We start from the raw sequence: 19,865 nt of genomic DNA on the forward strand, positions 1-19,865 counted from the left end.
ACCTCTTGGCTTAGAGCAGCTTGGCCCAGTACTCCTTGAGCCACTTGTCGATGAGCACGGCCTCCTGCTCCCTGGCGCGCTGGATGTAGATTGGGTCCTCGGGCGAAGGCGCCCACAGGTCAAGGTGGTGGCCAGCCTGCAGATAGGTGCGTGAGTATGTCTTTGGACACACGACACGACACGACACGCACGACACACACCTCGGGAATCATGATCGAAATGAGTGAGTCAGACAGGGAGTGGAGCACTCCACTTGAGTGCCAGGGATCTGTTAGACCAGAAAGCGTCGTCAGCTCAAAGCTCAGCCATTGCGATGGGGAGGTGGGCAATGGCCTAGATAAGATGGTGCAGTACATACCCAGCAGCCCGTTGGAGAAGATGATGTTGCTCGACGAGGTGATGTTGAATCCGCCGTATTGGATTCGGGCCCTGTCCGTTATTGGGGGGAATGTCACACATGTGCGGGGCGTGACCCCCCACACCATCAATGGTGGCATACCAGTTGGGGCGGAGCGTAATGCCAAACTTCTGCCGGCATTGCTCAATGTCGGCAGTCAGGTTGTACGTGGCATGGGGGAAGAAGCCAGAGAAGCCGATTGGAATGTAGACCTGGTCGATGATCCCCAATCCAGCAAAAGGGTGTGAGAAGAAAAAGTAAAAAAAAACTCCTGCTTGGCGTGATGATGAGATCGAGGCGCACCTCAGTACAGTGCAGGTAGTCCCAGCCGCAGCACTTCTCCCACTCTGGCACATCCCTGTTAATATAAACAACGACCATGTTCTGTGTATTTTGAAATATGAAAGGAATACGAGTGGTGTGGGTACCGCTTGATGTCATAGCACGAATGGTCGCCGGTGTTGTTGTAGAACACTCCGATGGCGTAGCCCAAGGCCTCAGCCAGGATGTCGGGGTCATTGTTGTTGGCGGCCTTCTCCAGGATTCGATCACAAGTCTTGTTCACCGGCCACGCTGTAGTAATGATGATGGTCGTCAACAGAACACAGCATTCCATGCATGCCACTAGAAGAAGGGCGTACCGGGCAGCGAGACACCGTAGTTGCTGGCGAAGGGGTAGTCGAGCATGGCCATGCTGGCCAGGCCCATCTCCACCCAATAGACGACGGCCGAGGCCTCCGCCTGCGAGTTGAGCGGACCGCAGAGCTTGAAGGCCTTGGCGAAGCGCTCACAACCCTCCGGCGTGGCCGAAAACCGCTGCAACGTCTCAAATGCCTGGGCGATCAGTGGCGCGCAACCTGCACGCGGGGTAGACGGCGGTGAGAGGGAGTGAGGGCGAGTGCTGGGCGGAGGGCGTGTGGCCATACCAAGGCGCGCTTGCGCGAAGGTGTCGGAGGCGCTGTTGGTGAAGGCGTAGGGGCTGATGCCGGTGCCGTAGAACGACAGCGGCGCTGCAGCGGACAACACGTGTCGTTACATTCCAGAGTCTGAGAAGAATGTGTGAGGCTCTGGGAGGTTGCATACCAGAGGCGGCAAGGCCTCCCATGACAATGTCGGGGTACTTCATCCTGAACCACGCCGTCAATATACCTCCGTAGCTGCCACCGAAGCTGCATTGCACGGCATCAACGTCACATGTATGCACCCACAGAACTCGAATCAGCACCACGCAGTGACTAAAGACCACTTATGCGAGACCAACGCATGGCGCGTACGCGAAGACGGGGCAGTTCCGGGCGTGGGGCAGTGTTTCCTTGAGGTGCGTGATGAGCACGGCGTAGTCGGCCAGCGCCTGCTCGGGCGAGAGGTAGCTGATCTTCTCGGGGTCGAAAGACTTGGACCCAAACGGCATGCTCTCTCCAAGTACCGGTGCTCTGTGTGGTGTGGGGGTGGGGGTGGTAGTCGACGCAGTGAGTGAGCAGCTCTCGAGATGGCGGTACTCCTGTGTAGGACCCAGGGCCGTACCGGCGAAGACGAGCAGGGCGTTGTGCTTGGGGGCGAGGACCTGCGTGAAGAAACCAGACGCGCTGTAGTAGTCGGTCACAGGTGCTTCATTGCCCGTGTAGAAGAAGATCGGCCCCTAAACAGCGGTAGGAATAGAACATAAAATAGAATCATTAATGATATTACAAAAACAAAATCAACACAAAAGATGAAAGGGAGGTACTGGGCAGCCGCCGGGGTAGGAGCCGCGCCAGTACTCGTCGGCCAACAGGAAGCGCTGCTTGTAGGTGGCAGGTTGTGTGGCGAAGTTGAAGTGGTCGAGCGTCTGGTCGAAGTAGAGCGTGCGGTAGGTTGGCGGAGGCGGAAGCCCAGGGGCAGACTGGTGCGTGGTGGCTTCTCCGTGGGGGCTCAGGGTCCGTACGCCCGGCAGGATGGCACCATCGGCCGGGCACGAAACTGCTGCCAACCACACCACGACCACCACCACTCCCCAAACGTACGCCTTCCTCTCCTCCACCCGATGCATGCTTGAGGGAGTGAGTAGCGTGTGGCGTGTGCTGATACGCTGCACCAAGCAAAAGAAAGTGTCGGGACCAATGGGAAGGCCTTCATTTTGCTCGGACTATAGTAGATCGACCACTCAACTCCAATTCGCGACTTCATCGAGTTGACTGATCGCTTCTCGACGTGCCTTTCGCCATGACGCTCGTGAGGCGCCAAGTACGGCCTCGCGCCATGACGCTCGTGACGCCACGGACCACGGCCATTCAACCAACACTGGCGAGAAGCGAGACTTGTTCGTTCAGTGCGAGCAGACGAAGAGGAAGTCAAGAGAATCAAGAAGACCCTGTTGGTGGAGATGGCGGACGGAACCGGCGCCGACGTCTCCTCGCTTCGCGGTTCTAACCCGACCTGGGCGACGTCGGCCTGTGCGCCGCCGGCGGCCGGTTCATTCCCTACAGCGCATAATGTGTGTGTACCGGTTGCAGACACATGAAGGTAGCTCTGTTGGAGTGAAATGCGGGACTCTATCTTCTTCGCTTCGGGAGGAGTACACGCAGTGGTGGTGGCTGCGCTCCCACGTATCATGCCAAAGCGATGAAGCTGCCATCGGCATCGTCGTCGCCCACCTGCTGGTCGAAGAAGGTGACCAGTTCGTCGGCGCGCGGTCGCCTCTCGGGCTGGGCGTGCCAGCACTTCTTCATCACCTTCTTGAACTCGGGCGGGCAGTCGTTGGGGATCTGGGGCCGCTTGCCCTCGAGCACGTCGAGCGACACGCCCATGAAGTTGCGCCCAGCGTAGGGCTCCTTGCGCGTGGCCACCTGCCACATGATGATGCCGAACGAGAACACGTCGGCGCGCTCGTCGTACTTCTCGCCGCGCAGCACCTCGGGCGCCGTCCAGCAGGGCGTGCCGCAGCGGGTCATGGTGGCGTTCTCCTCCTTGATGCGCGCGAACCCGAAGTCGGCCACCTTCACGTTCATGTTCTCGTCCACCTTGTGTGTCGTGTCAGCACAACACACGCGCAAACACGACGTGGGGAACGCTGGCGTACGAGGAGGTTGGAGGGCTTGAGGTCGCGATGCACGATGACCGGGTGGAGCGAGTGCAGGTAGTTGATGCCCAGCGCGGCCGATCGCAGCAGCCGCAGCTTGTGCTTCCAGGCCAGCTTGACGGAGTGGTTGGCCAGGATGTCCCTAAGGCAGCCCTGCTTCATGAACTCAGTCACGATGCACAGATTCGGCTTCTTCACGCACGCTCCTGTTAACATATAACGTTAATATCAATGTTAACCAGTTTAATGATAATAAATCAAATGAAAAATATACACATACATCAGAGAGGAATAACGAACCGATGAAGAGGACGATGTTGGGGTGGTGAAGCTCCGACAGGAAGGCCATCTCGGCGCGGAACTCGAGCATGCGCCGCTCGTCGAGCTTCTGCTTGATGAACCGCTTGACCGCCACCTCGACGCCCTTCCACTTGCCGCGGTAGACCGCCCCGTAGGAACCGAGGCCCACCTGACGGCCCACCTGGATCTCGTGGAAGTCAATGATCCAGCGGCACAGGTTGGCCGACGTGAGGAAGGTGTCCTCCTTGAACATCATGCCCTCGCCCACCGCCGTCTGCAGCTCCAGCCCGCCGCCGCCGCCGCCCGCGTTCCCGCTCGTGGCCGCCTTGGGCTGGCCGTCGCCGCTGTTGTCATCCCTGTTGTTGGGCGGATCGCTGTCCTCGTCACCCGTCACGCCGCCGAAGAAACGACCCTCGAGCCCCGCCACCTTAAGCTCGTACAGCTTGGCCCCTAGTACCCCCCGTTCCGCCGAAAATCGTTTAAATCCATAAATAAATAATATGGATGAATAAAGAACTTGTTAATAAATAAGAAAAGGCTTTGGGTACCTCGGGGCGCGTCAGGCATCTCGAACCGGCCCAGACACACAACGCGGAGGTTGTCCTTCAAGCCGACGTCCGTGCCGAGCTTGGCGTGGGCGGCGTGACTGAGCACGATCTGGCCGCCGTGGGTCATGGCCGTGATGCGGGCCGCGGCGTTCACCACCGGCCCGATGTACTCCACCCGCCGCGTCATCGGGTCGCGCACCGCCTTGGGCGTGCCCACGTGCACCCCCATCCGCACCCGCAGGCCCTTGTACACCACACTGACCACCATCAACTCGCTGGGTCAGCGATGATGGTGAAGAAGAGCGAAGAGCGAAGAGCGAAGAGCGAAGAGGAAGAGAGAAGAGAGAAGAAGGCGTACCGATCGTCGGTGTCGCCCCACTCGATGGAGGCGCCCGGGTGGTCGAGCAGGGCCTCAGGCCAGTCGACCTTGAGCAGGGCCTGCTGCACGTCGGCGCACCAGGCCAGCGCGTCGCTCGCCTGCTGGAAGGCCATGCAGAACGAGCCCTCGCCGCTGTTGCGGTCGCGGATGAACACCACCTCGTAGCCCCGGTACCGCTTGAGCGCCGCGCGCAGGACCTCGTTGTGCAGGATCGTCGCGTCGCGCATGGCCTCGGCGTTGAACTCCCAGAGCGACGCGGCGCGCGTGATGTCGGTGAACACGATCGCCACCTCGCCCTTGGGCGCACGCGCCAGCGCAGTGCCGGCCGCCGCTGCTGACGAGTCCTTGCGTGACGCGCCCGGACTCGAACCCGAGCCCGAGCCTGATGACGTGGCGGACTGTGAGGGGCCGCCGGTGGAGGTCCACGAGCCCCAAGTGCGGGCCAGGTGCGGCTCGCCTCCCGACGATGATGAGGTGGAGGACATAGTCGACGTGGCGCCGGCCGAGAGCTTGGAGTCGCCGTGCATGGAGGAGAGGCGTGTCATGATCTCGAGGAAGGTGGGGCGGATGGTGGGGTCGTGGTGCCAGCAGCTGGTGATCAGCTCCTCGAACTCGGGCGGGCAGCCCGATGGGGCCAGGTCGGGCAGCGGCGGTCGCGCTCCGTCCCTTATCACCGCCACAGCCACCGCCGCGGGGCTGCCTCGAGATCACAAGTCAGCTATGAATGACACGCACACCGCAGCCGCACACACGGCACACACACGACACAACACACGATTGGTGGGTGACGGACCTGAGGCCGGCGTAGGGCTGCTCGCGGGTAAGGAGCTCCCATAGGATGATGCCGAAGGAGTAGACGTCGGCCAAGATGAGATTGACGTCGGGCGATTCGTTGAGGATCTCCGGCGCCATCCAGTGCACGCTGCCCGCCACGTCCTTCGCTGCGTGGCTGTCCTCCTTGAACTTGGTGAGGCCGAAATCGCTCACCTACGTTGGGTAGGAGTCATCATTTGTCGACAACAAGTGCCATCAAGTTGGTGCGTGTGCGGTTGTGCGAGTGCGTGTTAGTGTGAGCCAACTGAGCACCTTGACGTTCCACTTGCTGTCGAGGAGCAGATTGAGCGACTTGAGATCGCGGTGCACGATGCCTGGCAGGCCACACATCAGAGTGAGTGCAGGGTTTGGGGGAGAAAGAAGAACGAAGAACGAAGGAGAAAGAAGAACGAAGCGCGGTGGGTGGGGGGGAGTACCGGAGGAGTGGAGGAAGTGCATGCCCTTGGAGGCCTGGTAGGCCATCTTGGCCTTCAGTGCAAAGGGCAGCTCCGGGATCAGCTCGTTGTGAAGCAGCTGCGCAGTGTAGATGCGACGCGAAATAACGATGTGGTGGTCGATCCCCTCAATTGCGCGGCTAAGGAACGGAACTGGGAGGGAGTCAACGTACGTCGTAGAGGGAGCCGAGGGCCATGAACTCCATGACAATACACATCTTGGGCGGCTTGGTCGACGCCGCCATGAACAGCACCACGTTGGGATGCCGCAACGCCGTCATCACCCGCACCTGATTTATGAATGGTTTTATGTTATTGTTTTTATATGAATTAATGTCTAGAGAATGCGGAGCACGTACCTCGTCCTTGAAATTCTTCTCCATGTCCTTGGTGATCTTCTCCGAGGCCATGACCTTGACGGCCACCTCGGTGCCCTTCCACGTGGCCTTGCGCACCTCGCCGAACCCGCCGGCGCCCAGCTGTTCGCCGACCTCGAGCTCGTCGTAGTCGATCTCCCACGCGTCGCCACCGCGGCCGCGTCGCTTGGCCACCACCGCCAACACCACGATCAGCGCGCACAGGCCCAGTATGACGAGGGCCACCAGCGGTATGGCGATGCCGAGGGCGATGGGCAGAGCCTGGTCGCTGCCGGCGGACGAGCTGGCCGCAACGAAGCCCTCGCAGTACTGGCCCTCGCGGCCCGACGCGCACACGCACGCGTTGTTGACGCACTCGCCCACCCCCGAGCACAGCTCGCCGTCGAAGATGCAGTTGTGGACGTCGCTCACCGCCACGCCGCCGCACGTGAAATTCTTGAGCTGATTCAAGAAGAGGCGCTTGATCGCCGTCGCCATCGTCGGCAGAACGAACCCCTGCCTGCACTCACAACAGTTATTGAAAATTCGGAAAAAATGCAATGTTATTAATATAAAAGATATGTACCTCTCGGCTGTGCGTGTGGCGGCGATGTCGGTCTGGGTCCAGTAGAGGAAGCTGGCGAGTGCGGCGGCCTCGCTGCAGTCCTGCATGGTGCGCTGGCGATAGATGAAGGCGCCGAACATGGCCATCGGCCAGCTGTCGTTGCTCGGCCCGAGCGCCAGGGTCTTGAAGTCCAACGGCGCGCCCGAGGCCAGGTAGTCCTGCAGCGCGCTCACGAGGGCCGACGTCGTGGGTCGCGTGATGTGGCCCGCCGTGTTGATCATCGCCGCTGCCTCGATATGCCGCGTCTGTCACCGACTCGCAACTCGTCAGTGCGTCGTGTGTGCGTATGTGCGCGTGTGTGCGTCGGTGTGCATGTAGGGGGTGCGATACCAGGATGATGTCGTAGTAGACCCAAAAGGCGAAGGAGTAAGGGGTGGCCGAGAGTTCGGCGGCGACGCCGTTGCTGGCGATGACGATCGAGCGGTTGGTGTCGCTCTGCACGGGGAAGGCGACCAGCGGCCCGGCGCCCACACGGTCGCGGAATTCAGGCACCCGATCGGCGAGCACCGAGGTGAACAGCTGCGTGAGCGCAGACACGATCGACATGGTCACCACCGTGATGGGCCGATCGGGCAGCAGAGCCGCCACCTCGGGCTCGTTGATCCCCGCAATACGACTGTCGTTCCAATGCGTGATATTACCTGCATTTAATGCAAAATCAGTATTTGACAAGTTAATTTTTTCAAAGATATACTAACACTTAATGCTAAAAAAAATAATCGGACCTAAATAGATGAGCGCGATGGTTTCAAAGTCCAGGACAAGCTCGCGGCCGGCAAGCTCGGGTATGTTGTAGCCAGGTGCGGCGGCGTAGGCGGTGAGGGGCATGACCTCGACGTCGTCCATGCGGGCGCGCCATTCGTCCGACACGCCGTCGCTCACCACGCCAAAGTCGACGTCGTACTCGGACAGGTACTGCTTGGCGTTGTTCGAAGTACCCAGGAAGTACTTCATGCGGGTCGAGGCCGAAGTCCACGACACGGCCCACGACGTGTAGAGCGGCAGCGGCGAACCGATGCCCATGAGAAAGGCGGTCGAGTAGGCCTGGGCTCGGTTGCACTGCACAGTGGTCAGCAGGTCGATGAGCCGGTCGCGCAGACGCGCCTCCAGCGGCGCCACATTCGCCGCTGCCGACGCTTCTGACGCACTGGGTGCGTGTGCGTGTGCGTGTGCGTGTGCGTGTGCGTGTGCGTGTGCGTGTGCGTGTGCGTGTGCGTGTGCGTGTGCGTGTGCGTGTGCGTGTGCGTGTGCGTGTGCGTGTGCGGCGTGAGTAAATGGCATGCAGAGCTGCTGGGCGAGAAATGCGTACGCGTCGTTGGTCTGAATCCAGGCGACGAAGGCGAGCAGTTCCTGGATTCCGGCGCAGTCGAAGGCCTTCATGTCCCGGAACATGGTGAGGTAGCTCATGTAGACGAGCGGCCACGAGTTGTTGCCCGGCGCGTCGTAGATGTCGATGCTGAAGTTGCTCTGCGTGAACTCGTCGCTGAAGTCGCTCATGGCTGACTGCACCGAGGCCACCGACGGCTGCACCCTGTGCCCGGCCCTGTTTTTCATGTGCATCCACCGCACGCTTGCGCTCACCGCCGCCCCGTAGTTGGCAAACGTGAGCCCATAGTCTTGCGCCTGCGGTCACGCAATGCCCAGTCAGCACACGCCAAACGACACGCCAAACGACACGCACGACACACAGACCTTGAGCCAGGCGAGCCGGGCCTGCGAGGTCTCACCGGCCAGCACAGCGGTGCCGTTCAGGGCCGGGGGCATGAGGGACCACGTGCGGTTGGCTGCCGCCAGGGCGCTCCGAAAGCCCTCGCTGAAGCCCTCCAGGGCGCGCTTGAGCACCTCCGTGGCCGAGACGGCGTTGGCCTCCCGGTTGTAGCCCAGCACGATCGGCTGCGCTGGCAGCTTGGGCTCGAGCCCCAAGTTATGCTGCACGATGGCCTGATCATTCCACATCGTGATCTCGCCGGCCCAGATCGCCGCCAGCGTAGCGCGGTCGATCACCTGGTCGGACGGCCGGCCAAGGTGGTGGTTGGTCGTGAGAAGAAGACTGGAAAGAAGACAAGAGAAGAAGTACCAGCCTGGGGTCGGAGGTGTTGAAGGTGGGGAGGTTGTAGGCCATCACGATTGCCTGGCCCATGAGCGGGAACTGGGCCATTTCCCCGTATTGCTCCGCCAGCTCGGGCGTCACGCCCCGGTCCACCACCACAAAGTCCTGATTTGTTTTGTATTGTGTGTTTTTTTTTGAGCTTAACGCCTTCTGAGCACCACTGGGCACCCCCGAGCCGTACCGCCTGGTTGGTGGCGTAGGAGTAGAGGGCGTCGTCCACATCTTCGGCAGCGTAGAACACCCTGCGACAAAGATTAAACAATGAAAAAACAAAAATCATTAATTACAACACGTGGTGCACGAACTCCGGTAGAACAAACGATGCTAAAGAAAGGAAAGGTGGGCAGATAGCTGAAGAGGAAGGTCAAGGGGAAGTGTACTTGACGTCATCGCGAAAGTAGCGGTAGGTACTGCCCCACTGCGAAAGTGTGGCGGCGGCGTTGGGCGATCCGACTCCCGAGAGCTGCAGGCCATCCGCGCAGGCTGCCGCTTTTGTGCCAAAGAATGAAGCAAAGAGCGAAAAGCAACGTAAGGTGGGTGGGCGAGAGAGGTCTGACGGAAGCTAAGATAAAAGAGGATCAAGGCGAGAACTTTAGTGTTCCGTACCACACAAGAGGATCAGCAAAGTCAGGAGGAGGACTCTGGATAACCGACGCCTCATTGTGTGTCCGTGTGATTTTGATGGTGGTCGTTGTACAAGTAGAAAGGATACGCTTTGTGCCGTTGCAGTTGTTTACCCCCTGGAGCCAATCCTGGTCGGTCAGGTTGTCGGTCACTCACCTTATGTCGCTGTTTGTGCGTCCTTGGCTTTTCGTCATGAACGTCGGCCATTGGTCCTGATTAATGGTTGTTGTGCCCGGCAGGCCTTGGCTGACCGATCAGGATTGCCAGGCGATGCCAGGCTGTTGGTTGGAGCAACTTTACCTGGCCATTTCTTTTTTGTCAACAAAGAAATGAAAAGAGAAATTGATTTGAAGCCCTACAAGATGAGGAAGAGAAGCGCGGGAGCGGTGGAGGGCGCACCGCCCCAAGGGCCGACAAGCCAGGGACCGCCCACTCAAGGCCTCGAGCAGCCGGCAACTGGCCAGGCACCCGCGCCAAACGCCGCCGACGCAGAGAGCTCAAGCGCTCCTGGGTACCCCCCCTTCGATTACCATTTATTATTATTGCTTTTTAGACAATCCAGGCATAAGATCTGTCTATTTACTCCTCGTTGAAGTTTACTACTGAAATTAAAAATAAATATTAATTATAAATATTATTCTTCGCTGCCAGGCGAGCACCACCAGCGAAGCGTAGCCGTAAGGAGGTCTCCTACGTGGCAGAGGTGACGGACATGATGTACGTCTTTGGCGATGCCCACATTCGGAACGGCACGGGCGAAGCTGCCGCCCTCATGGAAAGTGTCGTGCGCGACTACATTCTCAACCTGGTGCCCTCCCTCTACACACGACACACGACACACGACACACGACACACGACACCGCACATGACTGACTTGAGTTTCTACGCGCGCCTTTGGGCAGCTGAACGAGGCGGCGACGGCGGTGTTCAGGAGCGGCAGCAGCCGCATCACCACGGAGCACATCGCCTTCCAGGTCCGGCACGACCCGACGAAGCTCAACAACCTCAAGGAGTTCCTCAAGTGGAAGGAGATCCGCAAGAACTTTGCCCCCGACGAAGGCAGCGGCACGTCCAAGGCCGCCGTCACCAAAATCAAAGGTTGCTTTTCGTGGTGTGTGCCGTGTGTCGTGTGTCGTGTGTCGTGTGTGTCGTGTGTGTCGTGTGTCGTGTGTCGTGTGCGTGTCACTCCGTTCTTACGTGTCTGTCCACAGTCGACCCGAAAAAGGGCAGCAAGGCGCTGACGCACTGGAGCTGGGAGATCATGCACGACTTGGTCGCGCCTGGCGACCCGCTCGGCGCGGAAGAGGTAAGTACAGCCCCTCTCGCCCAAGGCCTGTGCCCGTGCGATCCGTGCACCTCATAACGTGCGCTCGCTTGGTGTGCCATGATCAGGACGACGCGGACCTGCTGGACGACGACATCCTCACCAAGCCCGAGTTCGATTCCAGGAACAAGGAACGGTTGAGGGTACCATACATCCACCCCATGACTTTTACTTTTTTTGTTAATCTTTTAATTGGTTGTAATACAATATATACATATTTATATGACATAGTATGTCGCTGTGTTTCTTATTTGTTGTTTTTGTGCTGATCTTATGGTTCATGTTACAGCAAGCGGACGAAATGACAAAGAACATGTCCAAGGAGGAGTACATGAAGTACACCGAAGCGCGCAAGGCCAGTTTCACCTACAAGAAGGCCAAAAAGGTACCACACACGGGAGCACACGACACGACACGACACGACACGACACGACACGACACGACACGACCAACGACACGACACGACACGACACGACGCACACACTCACTCGGCAAGCACCTGCAGTTTAGAGACTGGTTGGGGCCGAGTATCTCCGCCCTCAAGCTGCATGACGACGTGATCGAGGTACGCACCCACGCGTGGGTGAGTGAGAAACAGCTGTTTTAATTCCTCTAATATATTTGTTGGTGGTGCTGTGGCAGGTCTTGGGCTATCTGGCCTGGGAGATGGTCGGTGCGATCACGCAGTTGGGCCTCAGCATCAAGGTACCCGCCTTCGCGTCCCGCGCGCCTTTGGTAGCGTTGCATAGTAACCCTCCCTCGGTACATCACGGTTTGAGCAGAAGGAGGCCGAAGCGCACAAGACGGGCTACGGAAGCTGGCGACACAAGGGCGGCTCCATCCTCTCCCTCCGTCTCACCCCCTACCAGAAGGTAACGCACCCACGTTTGACGTTTCACACGACACACGACACACGACACTCACGGTTCCTCACGCACGCACGCACACAGGACAGCGAAAAGGCGCCGCTGCAGCCGCTGCACATTCGGGAGGCCGTGCGGCGAATGCAGCACCTGCGCTACTCGGCCGTGGGCTTCACCGCCTCGCACCTCCGCAAGGAACGCTTCGTGTAATCGTGTGGCGGTGATCAACGATGATCATTGCTTTTGTTTTGTTTGTTTGTTTGTTTGTTTGTTATGTGCGCCGGCACACAACGAGGTCGTACAGCGGCGCGACTGGCTCTGGTACGGTTCGGTGCGGTCGGTGGTGTTGTATGAGGAACCTGCTCACTTCGGCGGCAGCGTCGGGCGCTCGGTGCTGCAGCACGAACTGACTCGCCCACACCATCGAGTCGCTGTGGTGGACCACCTCGCAGGCAAACCCGTGGCGCTCCATCTCGGCAGCGACCTCCGCCGAGCTGGGCAGGCCGAACTCGACGTGTTCGCGCACGAGCTGGTTGTTGGTGAGGCCGAGCGCCAGCTCCTGCGCCGGCGCGGTGTGGCGGTTCGGAAAGTTGATGAAACAGAGCGAGCCGGTGACGCGCGCCAGCTCGGAGAGAAGCGCAAGGCGTTGATCTGGCGAGATGTGTTCCAGAGCATCGATGGACGTGATGATGGGGCGAGATTTGTCGGCGAGGGGGATGTTGGTGCCGGAGCAGCCGGTCGTTGCGGGGTCGATTACCTCCATCTGAAAGTCGGGCAAGAACAATCCGAGAGCGCCTTCGTACCCACCGACGTCAAGGATGATTGCCTTCTTCATCTCCTCCTCCTTCCAATCCGCGGTGCATCTCTGCACTTCTTCAGCGACCGCATGCAGTCGGACGTATCTGTCCCAGGTGAGGTTGTGGCGGGCTGCAGGTTCCAAGACTTCGACCCGACTTATGCCTTGGACTTGGGTGGGTGCCAACCTCACAGCATCTGTTGATTTTAGCTGGACGCTCATTTTTCGGTTTTGTGTTTCGTTTTTCGTTTTTTGTTTTCGAGTTTCATTTTTTGATGACGTCAGCAGTTTCCTTCAAGGTCGAACACATGACACCATCTTCATCGCCCCTCACCTTCTTGTTGCCAGAATTTGGTTTACACTGTGCTTTCCACTAGTGATCGTAGTACCCGTGCTCCACCGCGTAGAGCAAGCAGGCGTCAATGTGGTCCTTGGTAAGCTCAGGGTACTCTTCCAGCAGGTATCCTTCCTCCACCCCGCCATTCGCAGCCGTCCCAACAACGTCCTCCACCGTTAGCCTAGTCCCAGCCACGCAGGGCCTGCCTCCGCACCTCTCTGGTACCACATCAATCCGCTCTTGCACGTCCACCAAACAACTGCGCCTGTGGTAAACAGTGAATTTTGTCTCTTCAAAAGTAGAGAGGGGGGGGGAGTAGAACCGAGCACGAGCTTCCTCTGTACGGTTTCTCAAGAGGTTGGACCAACGAAGGCCATGGTGGTTGTAGCTGGCTTGTGGCATGAAGACAGTGATGGTGATGCTGTTCCAATTCTTCTGGTGCTTGTCAACATTACACAAACTAAGGGGGGTGGTTGTGTCCAGAAAGTTGAACGCCACGTGGCTGCGGCCACGAAAGTTCAGGGCGTGGTGGTCTCCTTATCAGCAGTTGAAGGGGTGGCCTCTTCCGAAGATGGAGCGGTGGTGCTGCCAACGAGGTCATTGCCATTGTCGTCGTCATTGTCGTCATTGTCGTCGCTGTCCTTGGCCGCTTCGTCATCGCTCCATTGTTCATTGTAGGTCTGATCTTCGAAATCGGTCTCCTCAAACTCGTCCTCGATGGGTTCGACAACGCCGCGGAGCCGCCTGTTGACGATGTACTTCTCGCTCCCGTCCTCCGTCCACAGATGTATGCAATGCCCACCTCGCCCGCGTCCAGCCTCCGCCTTGCACTGTGTCCAAAGCGATCAGTTGCGTGTGCGGTGCGTGTGCTGGTGTGCATGTGCTGCGTGTGCGTGTGCGTGTGCGTGTGCGTGTGCGTGTGCGGGCAAGTGTACCTGAATCTGGCGTCCGTCGGGAAGGGTGAGCAGGCCTGGGCCATTGGAGGTGAACATAAAGCGGCCGCCAATCAACTGCCCCTCCCACTTGGCCCCGTCGGCGAACACGAACGAGCACCGCTTGCGACCGAGCAGCGCGTGCATCTTGTGCCAGCCGTCGAACTGCACCCCGCTGGCCCATTCGATGCGGCCCTTGCCCTGCGGGAAGCCCTCCATCTCGCCAAACGACCTGGTGGTGTCACGCAATGTGGTGTGTCGCGTGTACCGTGTGAATTAGTGGTGTTGTGGAAGGCGTCGGGTCGGCCGGGGTGGTGTGGTGTGAAGGGCGCACCCTTCGTAGATGTGCACTTCCATCTTCCAGCCGGTGTACTTGATTCCATGCGAGATGCAGCCTTTGATGATCAGTCCCTCGAAGAGACTCGGCCTGTCTTCAAAGAAACACACATACCTGCACAACACACGCACACACGCACACACGCACACACGACACACACGACATTCATGCTAGGCCGCTCATGTGCAAACCATGGCATGGGAAGGCCTGCGTACGATCCGTAGCCGGTGAAGGTGGGCGAGTAGAGCTTGAGCAGGAAGAGCGGGGTGTATGCCTTTCTGTCGGCCCAGGCGTCGGCGAAGGTGAGCTTGGGGTGCGGCGCCTCGGTGTCCCACCTGTTGACCCCGTCCACACCCTCGCGCCACTCCTCCACCAGGTGCGTGCTGTCGTGCCGCAGCCTTTTGCCGACGGCCACCGCACTTCTCATGCAACACACAACGCAACGCAACACGACACGACACGACACACGCACACACACGGCGCACGGGAGGGTTCCTGGTTAGCAGCCAAGTGACGCCTCACTAGGAGCGCGGTGAGTACTGCTCAGTCCTGGCCTGCACGAGCGGATCGGTGTGACACTGATCGCAGAAGCCAAAGAAGAAGCCCCTCTCCAGACAGGTCTTGCAACACCACCTGTGTAAAGAACAGAATAAGAAAAGAAAAGAAAAGAATGAAACGTTCTCACGAAAGGGCGCACATACCGGAGAGGACGACTATTGTGGCACGACCTGCACATCTCGTTGTCGACAACCAGCTGCATCTTGTGTTCTTTGGTGTGTTTCGGCTTTTTGCTGCCGTCGCCCTCTTTGGTTTCCTCGTTCACCTCTTCCGCCGGCTCTTCGCCTTCGTCTTCGTCTTGCGGCTCCTGCACGTCTTCTTCTTCTTCTTCTCTTTTGTCGTCGTCGCCTTCTTCGTCGGCTTCGGATTCCTCGGCCTCAGCTTCGGCTTCTTCGTCTTCATTTTCTTCGTCGTCGGACTCGTGGTACTCTTGAAACTCGATCGAGACCAGAGGTGATTCGCCGTTGCCTCGGCAGCTCACGCACAGCACGTACGGCTTCGAACAGTCCAGGCAGCGCCACCTGCGCTTGTCGTGCGTGTCGTGCATGTCATGTGAAGGTATGTGTGTGTCAGGTGAGTGTCAGGTGTGTGTCAGGTGAGTCGTGTAGTTTGTTGTGTTCTATGAGTGCTGGTGTCATGAGTGTCGTGTCGTGGCTCGCAAATGGGACACGCACCAGGGAGTGGTGATAATCATGCGGCAGTTCTTGCAGCACACGGGGTGGAGGTCGCCCCAACGATCGGGTACCTGCTCCACCACGAAGACCTTCGACCGGACCGCCTGCATCACATCCAACGTTTCGTCGGCCATGATGCTCTTCGGCCACATCACGTATTTCCTGCGTGTGTTGTGTGCGGCGTGTGCGTGTGCGGTCGTGTGTGCGGTGTGTTAGGCACTCGCAGAATCGCACACGACAGGAAATAGTAAAGCGCGTACGTTCGGAGGAGGTGGATGAGCGTCGGAGCGTAGCGGTGGTAGGCGGCCTGGAGTCGCGGGATGACCACCTCGTCGAGCCGCCGCCCGAGAAAGGGCTCCCAGAAGGCGCACCGCGACGTGGCGAACTCGTAGACGTCCGAGCAGAGGAGCATCAGCTCGAGAGCCTGGGCGAAGGAGTCGAAGGCATGGGGCAGCACGAACTCAACCACCACCTCGATCGGCACCAGCGGCAGCTCCATGGTTCCTCTTTCTTTTTGACGAAAGGAGAAAACAAAGGGTTCAGCAAAAAATAGGAAATAAAGGAAAAGATACAGAAAAGAGGCCATTGGTCGGTTTTTAGCCGCAAAGCCAATCGGAGCGTAACTGCCAATAGTGCTGGCGGCGGCGGGAATCGAAGCGGCGTGCATGTTGTTCACGTGAAATTCCGCCGAACACGAAAATGAAGGGCAGAAAAAATGACCGTCGCCGCTAGAGCTACGCTGGTGACCAGAGAAGAGGCAGCCAGAACAACCACAACCACACTCAAAAACCTAACACACAAAGGAAGAGAGAGATCCAGGAGGACGGAGAAGGGGCGAGAATACAGATCAATCGGCGCGATCACCACAGAGCACTGCAACGGCACAGCCCAAAGGAAGGATTGGAGATTAAAAACAAAAAAATGAACGCGGAGGCAATGATTGAAAATGCGGGAGAGGACGAGAGACCCATCATCTTCGAAGAACTGGCCTTCGTACGCGCCTCGCGCATTTTTATGGGGTTTAGGATGATTTTTACCCTCATTTGTTTCTTTTTTTGTGATAATGTGGCCTTGGGTGGTGCAGTTGCCTTCGTTGGGCATCAGTGGCGATTCAATTTCGTTCACAGCCATCAGCATGGAGTCAGACAAGCGCATCTGCGTGCAGGAGCAGGTTCGCCATCCCTTCCCTACGCAGAATTAATTGTGCAATCATTCACAAATAAAAAATAAAAATAAATCGTGATTTGTGTAGCCGGCGTAGATGTCATAGATCACATGTTTCCATGAAAGCTGTCATCTTCTTACTCGCCTCTTGATGATCCACTCGTGCCTGCCCGACACGCAGCCACCGATTCCAGGACGCACGACGGGCAGCATCGCCATCATCGACGTGCCCACCGCGTCGCTGCGCGGCCGCTTCCCCAGCGGCGCCGACTCAGCCATCATCAACCCCAAGCTCTCGCTCCTGGCCCTCCTTGGTACCCTCCAGCGCCCAAGCCGCCGGCAAGTGAGTGGTTACCGCGACTGACGCGTGTCGTGTCATGTGTCGTGTGTCGTGTCGTGTCGTGTCGTGTGTTGTGTGGGCTTCGGCAGCGAACAAGAAGATTGAGATCTACGACATGGACAAGAAGGCCAGGGTCACCCAGTGCGAGAGCCCCGAGACGGTGGTGTACTGGCGGTGGGTCTCCACTACGATGATCGCCTTCGTCACCAAGAGTGCTGTCTTCCACTGGCCCGCTGTGCACAAGAACGGAGGTAACACACACACACACACACACACACACACACACGCACACACACACACACACACACGACACACGACACACGACACACGACACACGAACTGTTCGCATTCTCACTCTTTGTCGTGTGTGGCGCAGCCCCGGCCGCCCCGCAGCCCTACAAGTTCTTCGACAGACACGTAGGAATGAAGGGAATGCAAATGATCAACTACCGCACCACGAGCGTGCCCGACCCGTCCAACCCGCAACGCACGATGCCCGTGGGCTGCCTGGTGGGCATCGCCAAGGAGGGCGAACGGATCGCGGGCCGCATGCAGCTGTTCGCCTCAGAGAAGAACACCACCCAGACGCTCGAAGGCCACGCCTGCTCGTTCGTCCGCTGGGGCAAGAACAACACCCAGCGCCTCTTCTGCTATGCCACACGCACCCCCTCCGAATCCATGGTACACGACCGCACACCACCGCACACGACCGCACACGCATGCTTAACGGGTGACTGGGTGACGTCGTGATCAGTTCCACGTGTACGAGCTGTCGCCGCCCAAGGACGAGAAGCCCTTCAAGAGGAAGAGCACGCCCATCTACTTCCCGCCCGAGGCCGCCGCCGATTTTCCCGTCGCCATGCAAGTGAGCGACAAGCACAAGGTACGCCTGTGTCGTGTGTCGTGTGTCGTGTGTCGTGTCGTGTCGTGTGTGTTTCTATACTGAATGCTTCGTCATTGTGTGTGCGCGCAGGTGGCGTACATCATCACCAAGTATGGCTACCTCCACATCTTCGACATCCACTCGGCCGAGCTCATCTACATGAACCGCATTTCTGCCGACACCGTGTTCACCACCGTTCCCGCCTCTCACGGTTCGCCCTCCACCACCTCTGGTGCAGCTTGGATGGTGAGCTGCACATCTGCTGGTGTGTGTGTGTGTGTCCAAGTGCTGACGTCAGCTATGGTCACAGGTGGAATCGTGGGTTTGAACAAGTCGGGTCAGGTGTTGTCGGTCAGGCTCAACGAAGACGCCATCGTGTCCTACATCGCCCTGAAGCTCGACAAGCCGCGCCTGGTACGCGCCCTCGATAGGGTCACTACTCAACAACGATCCTACGCTCTAGAGCTCATTTATTTTTCTTTGTGTTTCTTTCTCTTTTCTTTTCTTGTGGTTCAGGCGTCTCGGTTCGCGGCGAGGAACGGTTGGGCGCTCACCCACCTCCCGCGTCAGCTGGACCAGCTCATCCGCCAGGGCCAGTACACCGATGCTGCCACCCTCATCTTCCGTACGCCGCTCTCTGCTTTGCGTCGTGTCGCGTTTGTCGTGTGTGTGTCGTGTACGTGTGCAGGCTTCGCTTTAACCGTGTGTCGTGTCGGGCCGAACAGAGTACCCGAACGAGGACCTGCGCACGCCCGAAAACCTGCAGAAGTTCCTCAACGCGCCGTTCACGCCGGGCCAGACGACGCCCGCCATGCAGTACTTCAACTTCGCGCTGACCAAGGGCAAGCTCAACCGATACGAGACCCTCGAACTCGCCCGCGCCGGTACCTGCCATCGTTTCAGCTCTGCCTTGCCATCGTCTAAACTCACAACCAACGACACACACACACACACACACGACACACGACAGTGGTGAAGCAGAACAGAGGCGACCTGCTCACGACGTGGATGCAGGAGGACAAACTGGACTGCAGCGAGGAGCTGGGCGATATGATGGCCGGGCTGGACCCGCGGGTGGCGTCGACCATCTACCAGCGCGTGGGCGCCCACGAGAAGGTCATCCGCGCGTTCGTTGACATGGGCGAGTCGCACCGGATCGTGCCCTACTGCGACGCCACGGGCTACGCCCCCAAGGTCGACTTCGCCGCCCAGATCGCGACCTTCCTCCAGACCAACCCGCCGCAGGCCGTCTCGCTGGCCATTGGCGTGCTCGAACGGACACCACCGCTCCTTCCCGTTGAGAAGGTACGCACACACCGCACACACCGCACACACCGCACACACCGCACACACCGCACACACCGCACACACCGCACACACCGCACACACCGCACCGCACACCACGCAAGGTTGTCAGACTGATGTGGAATGTGTGGAATGCAGATCATTGAGCTGTTCGTTCAGGCGCAGCGCTTGCCAGATCTGACGAGCGTCTTCCAGATGGCCCTCAAGAACAACAAGCCCGGTACGGCCCATTGTTTTCTGTATTAACATTAGAACCACCTGAGCTCACACGCCGCCTTCGTCTTCGTTCTTTTGGCACTCCCCCCACAGAGCAAAGCCACGCGCAGACGCGATTCCTTGAAATGCTGCTCTCCACCGGTCAAGTGCCCATCGCAGGTACCCGTCTTCCCCTGCACCTGTGCGGTGGTGTGCGGCACGAGGGTCTCATGGAGCTTATGCGCGTTGTTTGCTTGTGTCTAGACCGCATATTGGCAACCAATGCGTTGACCTACTTCGATCTGGGCTACATCTCCATGCTGTGCGACAAGGTGGGCCTCCACGAGCGCGGCGCCTACCTGCGCAGCAGGATGAGCCAACGCATGTAACGATCCACTGCATACATCCACCAACCGGCTCCTGCTCCTCTTCTTGACCCACACACGCCCCTCCTTCATCCTACCCCTGTAGTTAGTTTGTCATTGTTGTATT

The 19,865-nt window shown here is 58.7% G+C and overlaps 5 protein-coding genes and 1 pseudogene across 5 annotated transcripts; 2 read left to right on the forward strand and 4 right to left on the reverse strand.

Annotated features, from left to right (window-relative positions):
- Window positions 1-10: 10 nt before the first annotated feature.
- Window positions 11-2,426, reverse strand: ACA1_260990 (the record flags this gene model as incomplete). The annotated part of the gene is made up of 12 exons (XM_004333657.1): window positions 11-136; window positions 201-268; window positions 359-429; window positions 500-609; window positions 701-755; window positions 826-970; window positions 1,039-1,254; window positions 1,324-1,407; window positions 1,481-1,566; window positions 1,672-1,813; window positions 1,922-2,036; window positions 2,124-2,426. 12 exons carry the CDS (start codon window positions 2,424-2,426, stop codon window positions 11-13), a joined length of 1,521 nt encoding a protein of 506 aa, XP_004333705.1.
- Window positions 2,427-2,985: 559 nt separating this feature from the next.
- On the reverse strand, window positions 2,986-9,515 carry ACA1_261000 (phosphate ABC transporter, phosphatebinding protein PstS, putative; the record flags this gene model as incomplete). Its single annotated transcript, XM_004333658.1, has 18 exons — window positions 2,986-3,396; window positions 3,456-3,661; window positions 3,756-4,205; window positions 4,304-4,560; window positions 4,662-5,378; window positions 5,476-5,669; window positions 5,769-5,830; window positions 5,933-6,077; window positions 6,124-6,240; window positions 6,310-6,826; window positions 6,893-7,176; window positions 7,262-7,572; window positions 7,657-8,078; window positions 8,241-8,554; window positions 8,624-8,935; window positions 9,009-9,201; window positions 9,223-9,283; window positions 9,422-9,515. The coding sequence occupies 18 exons, from the start codon at window positions 9,513-9,515 to the stop codon at window positions 2,986-2,988; spliced, it is 5,067 nt and encodes a 1,688-aa protein (XP_004333706.1).
- Window positions 9,516-10,380: 865 nt separating this feature from the next.
- ACA1_261010 (Transcription initiation factor IID, 18kD subunit) lies at window positions 10,381-12,062 on the forward strand (the record flags this gene model as incomplete). The annotated part of the gene is made up of 9 exons (XM_004333659.1): window positions 10,381-10,473; window positions 10,568-10,763; window positions 10,877-10,971; window positions 11,058-11,132; window positions 11,279-11,374; window positions 11,495-11,554; window positions 11,632-11,694; window positions 11,772-11,861; window positions 11,940-12,062. The coding sequence occupies 9 exons, from the start codon at window positions 10,381-10,383 to the stop codon at window positions 12,060-12,062; spliced, it is 891 nt and encodes a 296-aa protein (XP_004333707.1).
- Window positions 12,063-12,123: 61 nt separating this feature from the next.
- Window positions 12,124-12,687, reverse strand: ACA1_261020 (annotated as a pseudogene).
- Window positions 12,688-13,503: 816 nt separating this feature from the next.
- Window positions 13,504-15,985, reverse strand: ACA1_261030 (uncharacterized protein; the record flags this gene model as incomplete). The annotated part of the gene is made up of 8 exons (XM_004333660.1): window positions 13,504-13,815; window positions 13,921-14,149; window positions 14,252-14,344; window positions 14,470-14,673; window positions 14,795-14,887; window positions 14,989-15,308; window positions 15,558-15,648; window positions 15,747-15,985. The coding sequence occupies 8 exons, from the start codon at window positions 15,983-15,985 to the stop codon at window positions 13,504-13,506; spliced, it is 1,581 nt and encodes a 526-aa protein (XP_004333708.1).
- A 422-nt stretch (window positions 15,986-16,407) lies between these two features.
- Window positions 16,408-19,762, forward strand: ACA1_261040 (uncharacterized protein; the record flags this gene model as incomplete). The annotated part of the gene is made up of 14 exons (XM_004333661.1): window positions 16,408-16,479; window positions 16,571-16,657; window positions 16,832-16,964; window positions 17,080-17,241; window positions 17,367-17,671; window positions 17,745-17,873; window positions 17,964-18,084; window positions 18,184-18,287; window positions 18,390-18,498; window positions 18,599-18,757; window positions 18,844-19,178; window positions 19,317-19,398; window positions 19,488-19,553; window positions 19,638-19,762. 14 exons carry the CDS (start codon window positions 16,408-16,410, stop codon window positions 19,760-19,762), a joined length of 1,989 nt encoding a protein of 662 aa, XP_004333709.1.
- Between the last annotated feature and the right edge of the window lie 103 nt (window positions 19,763-19,865).

This window comes from Acanthamoeba castellanii (assembly GCF_000313135.1).
Source record: "Acanthamoeba castellanii str. Neff unplaced genomic scaffold scf7180000084769, whole genome shotgun sequence".
NCBI lineage: Eukaryota > Discosea > Longamoebia > Acanthamoebidae > Acanthamoeba > Acanthamoeba castellanii.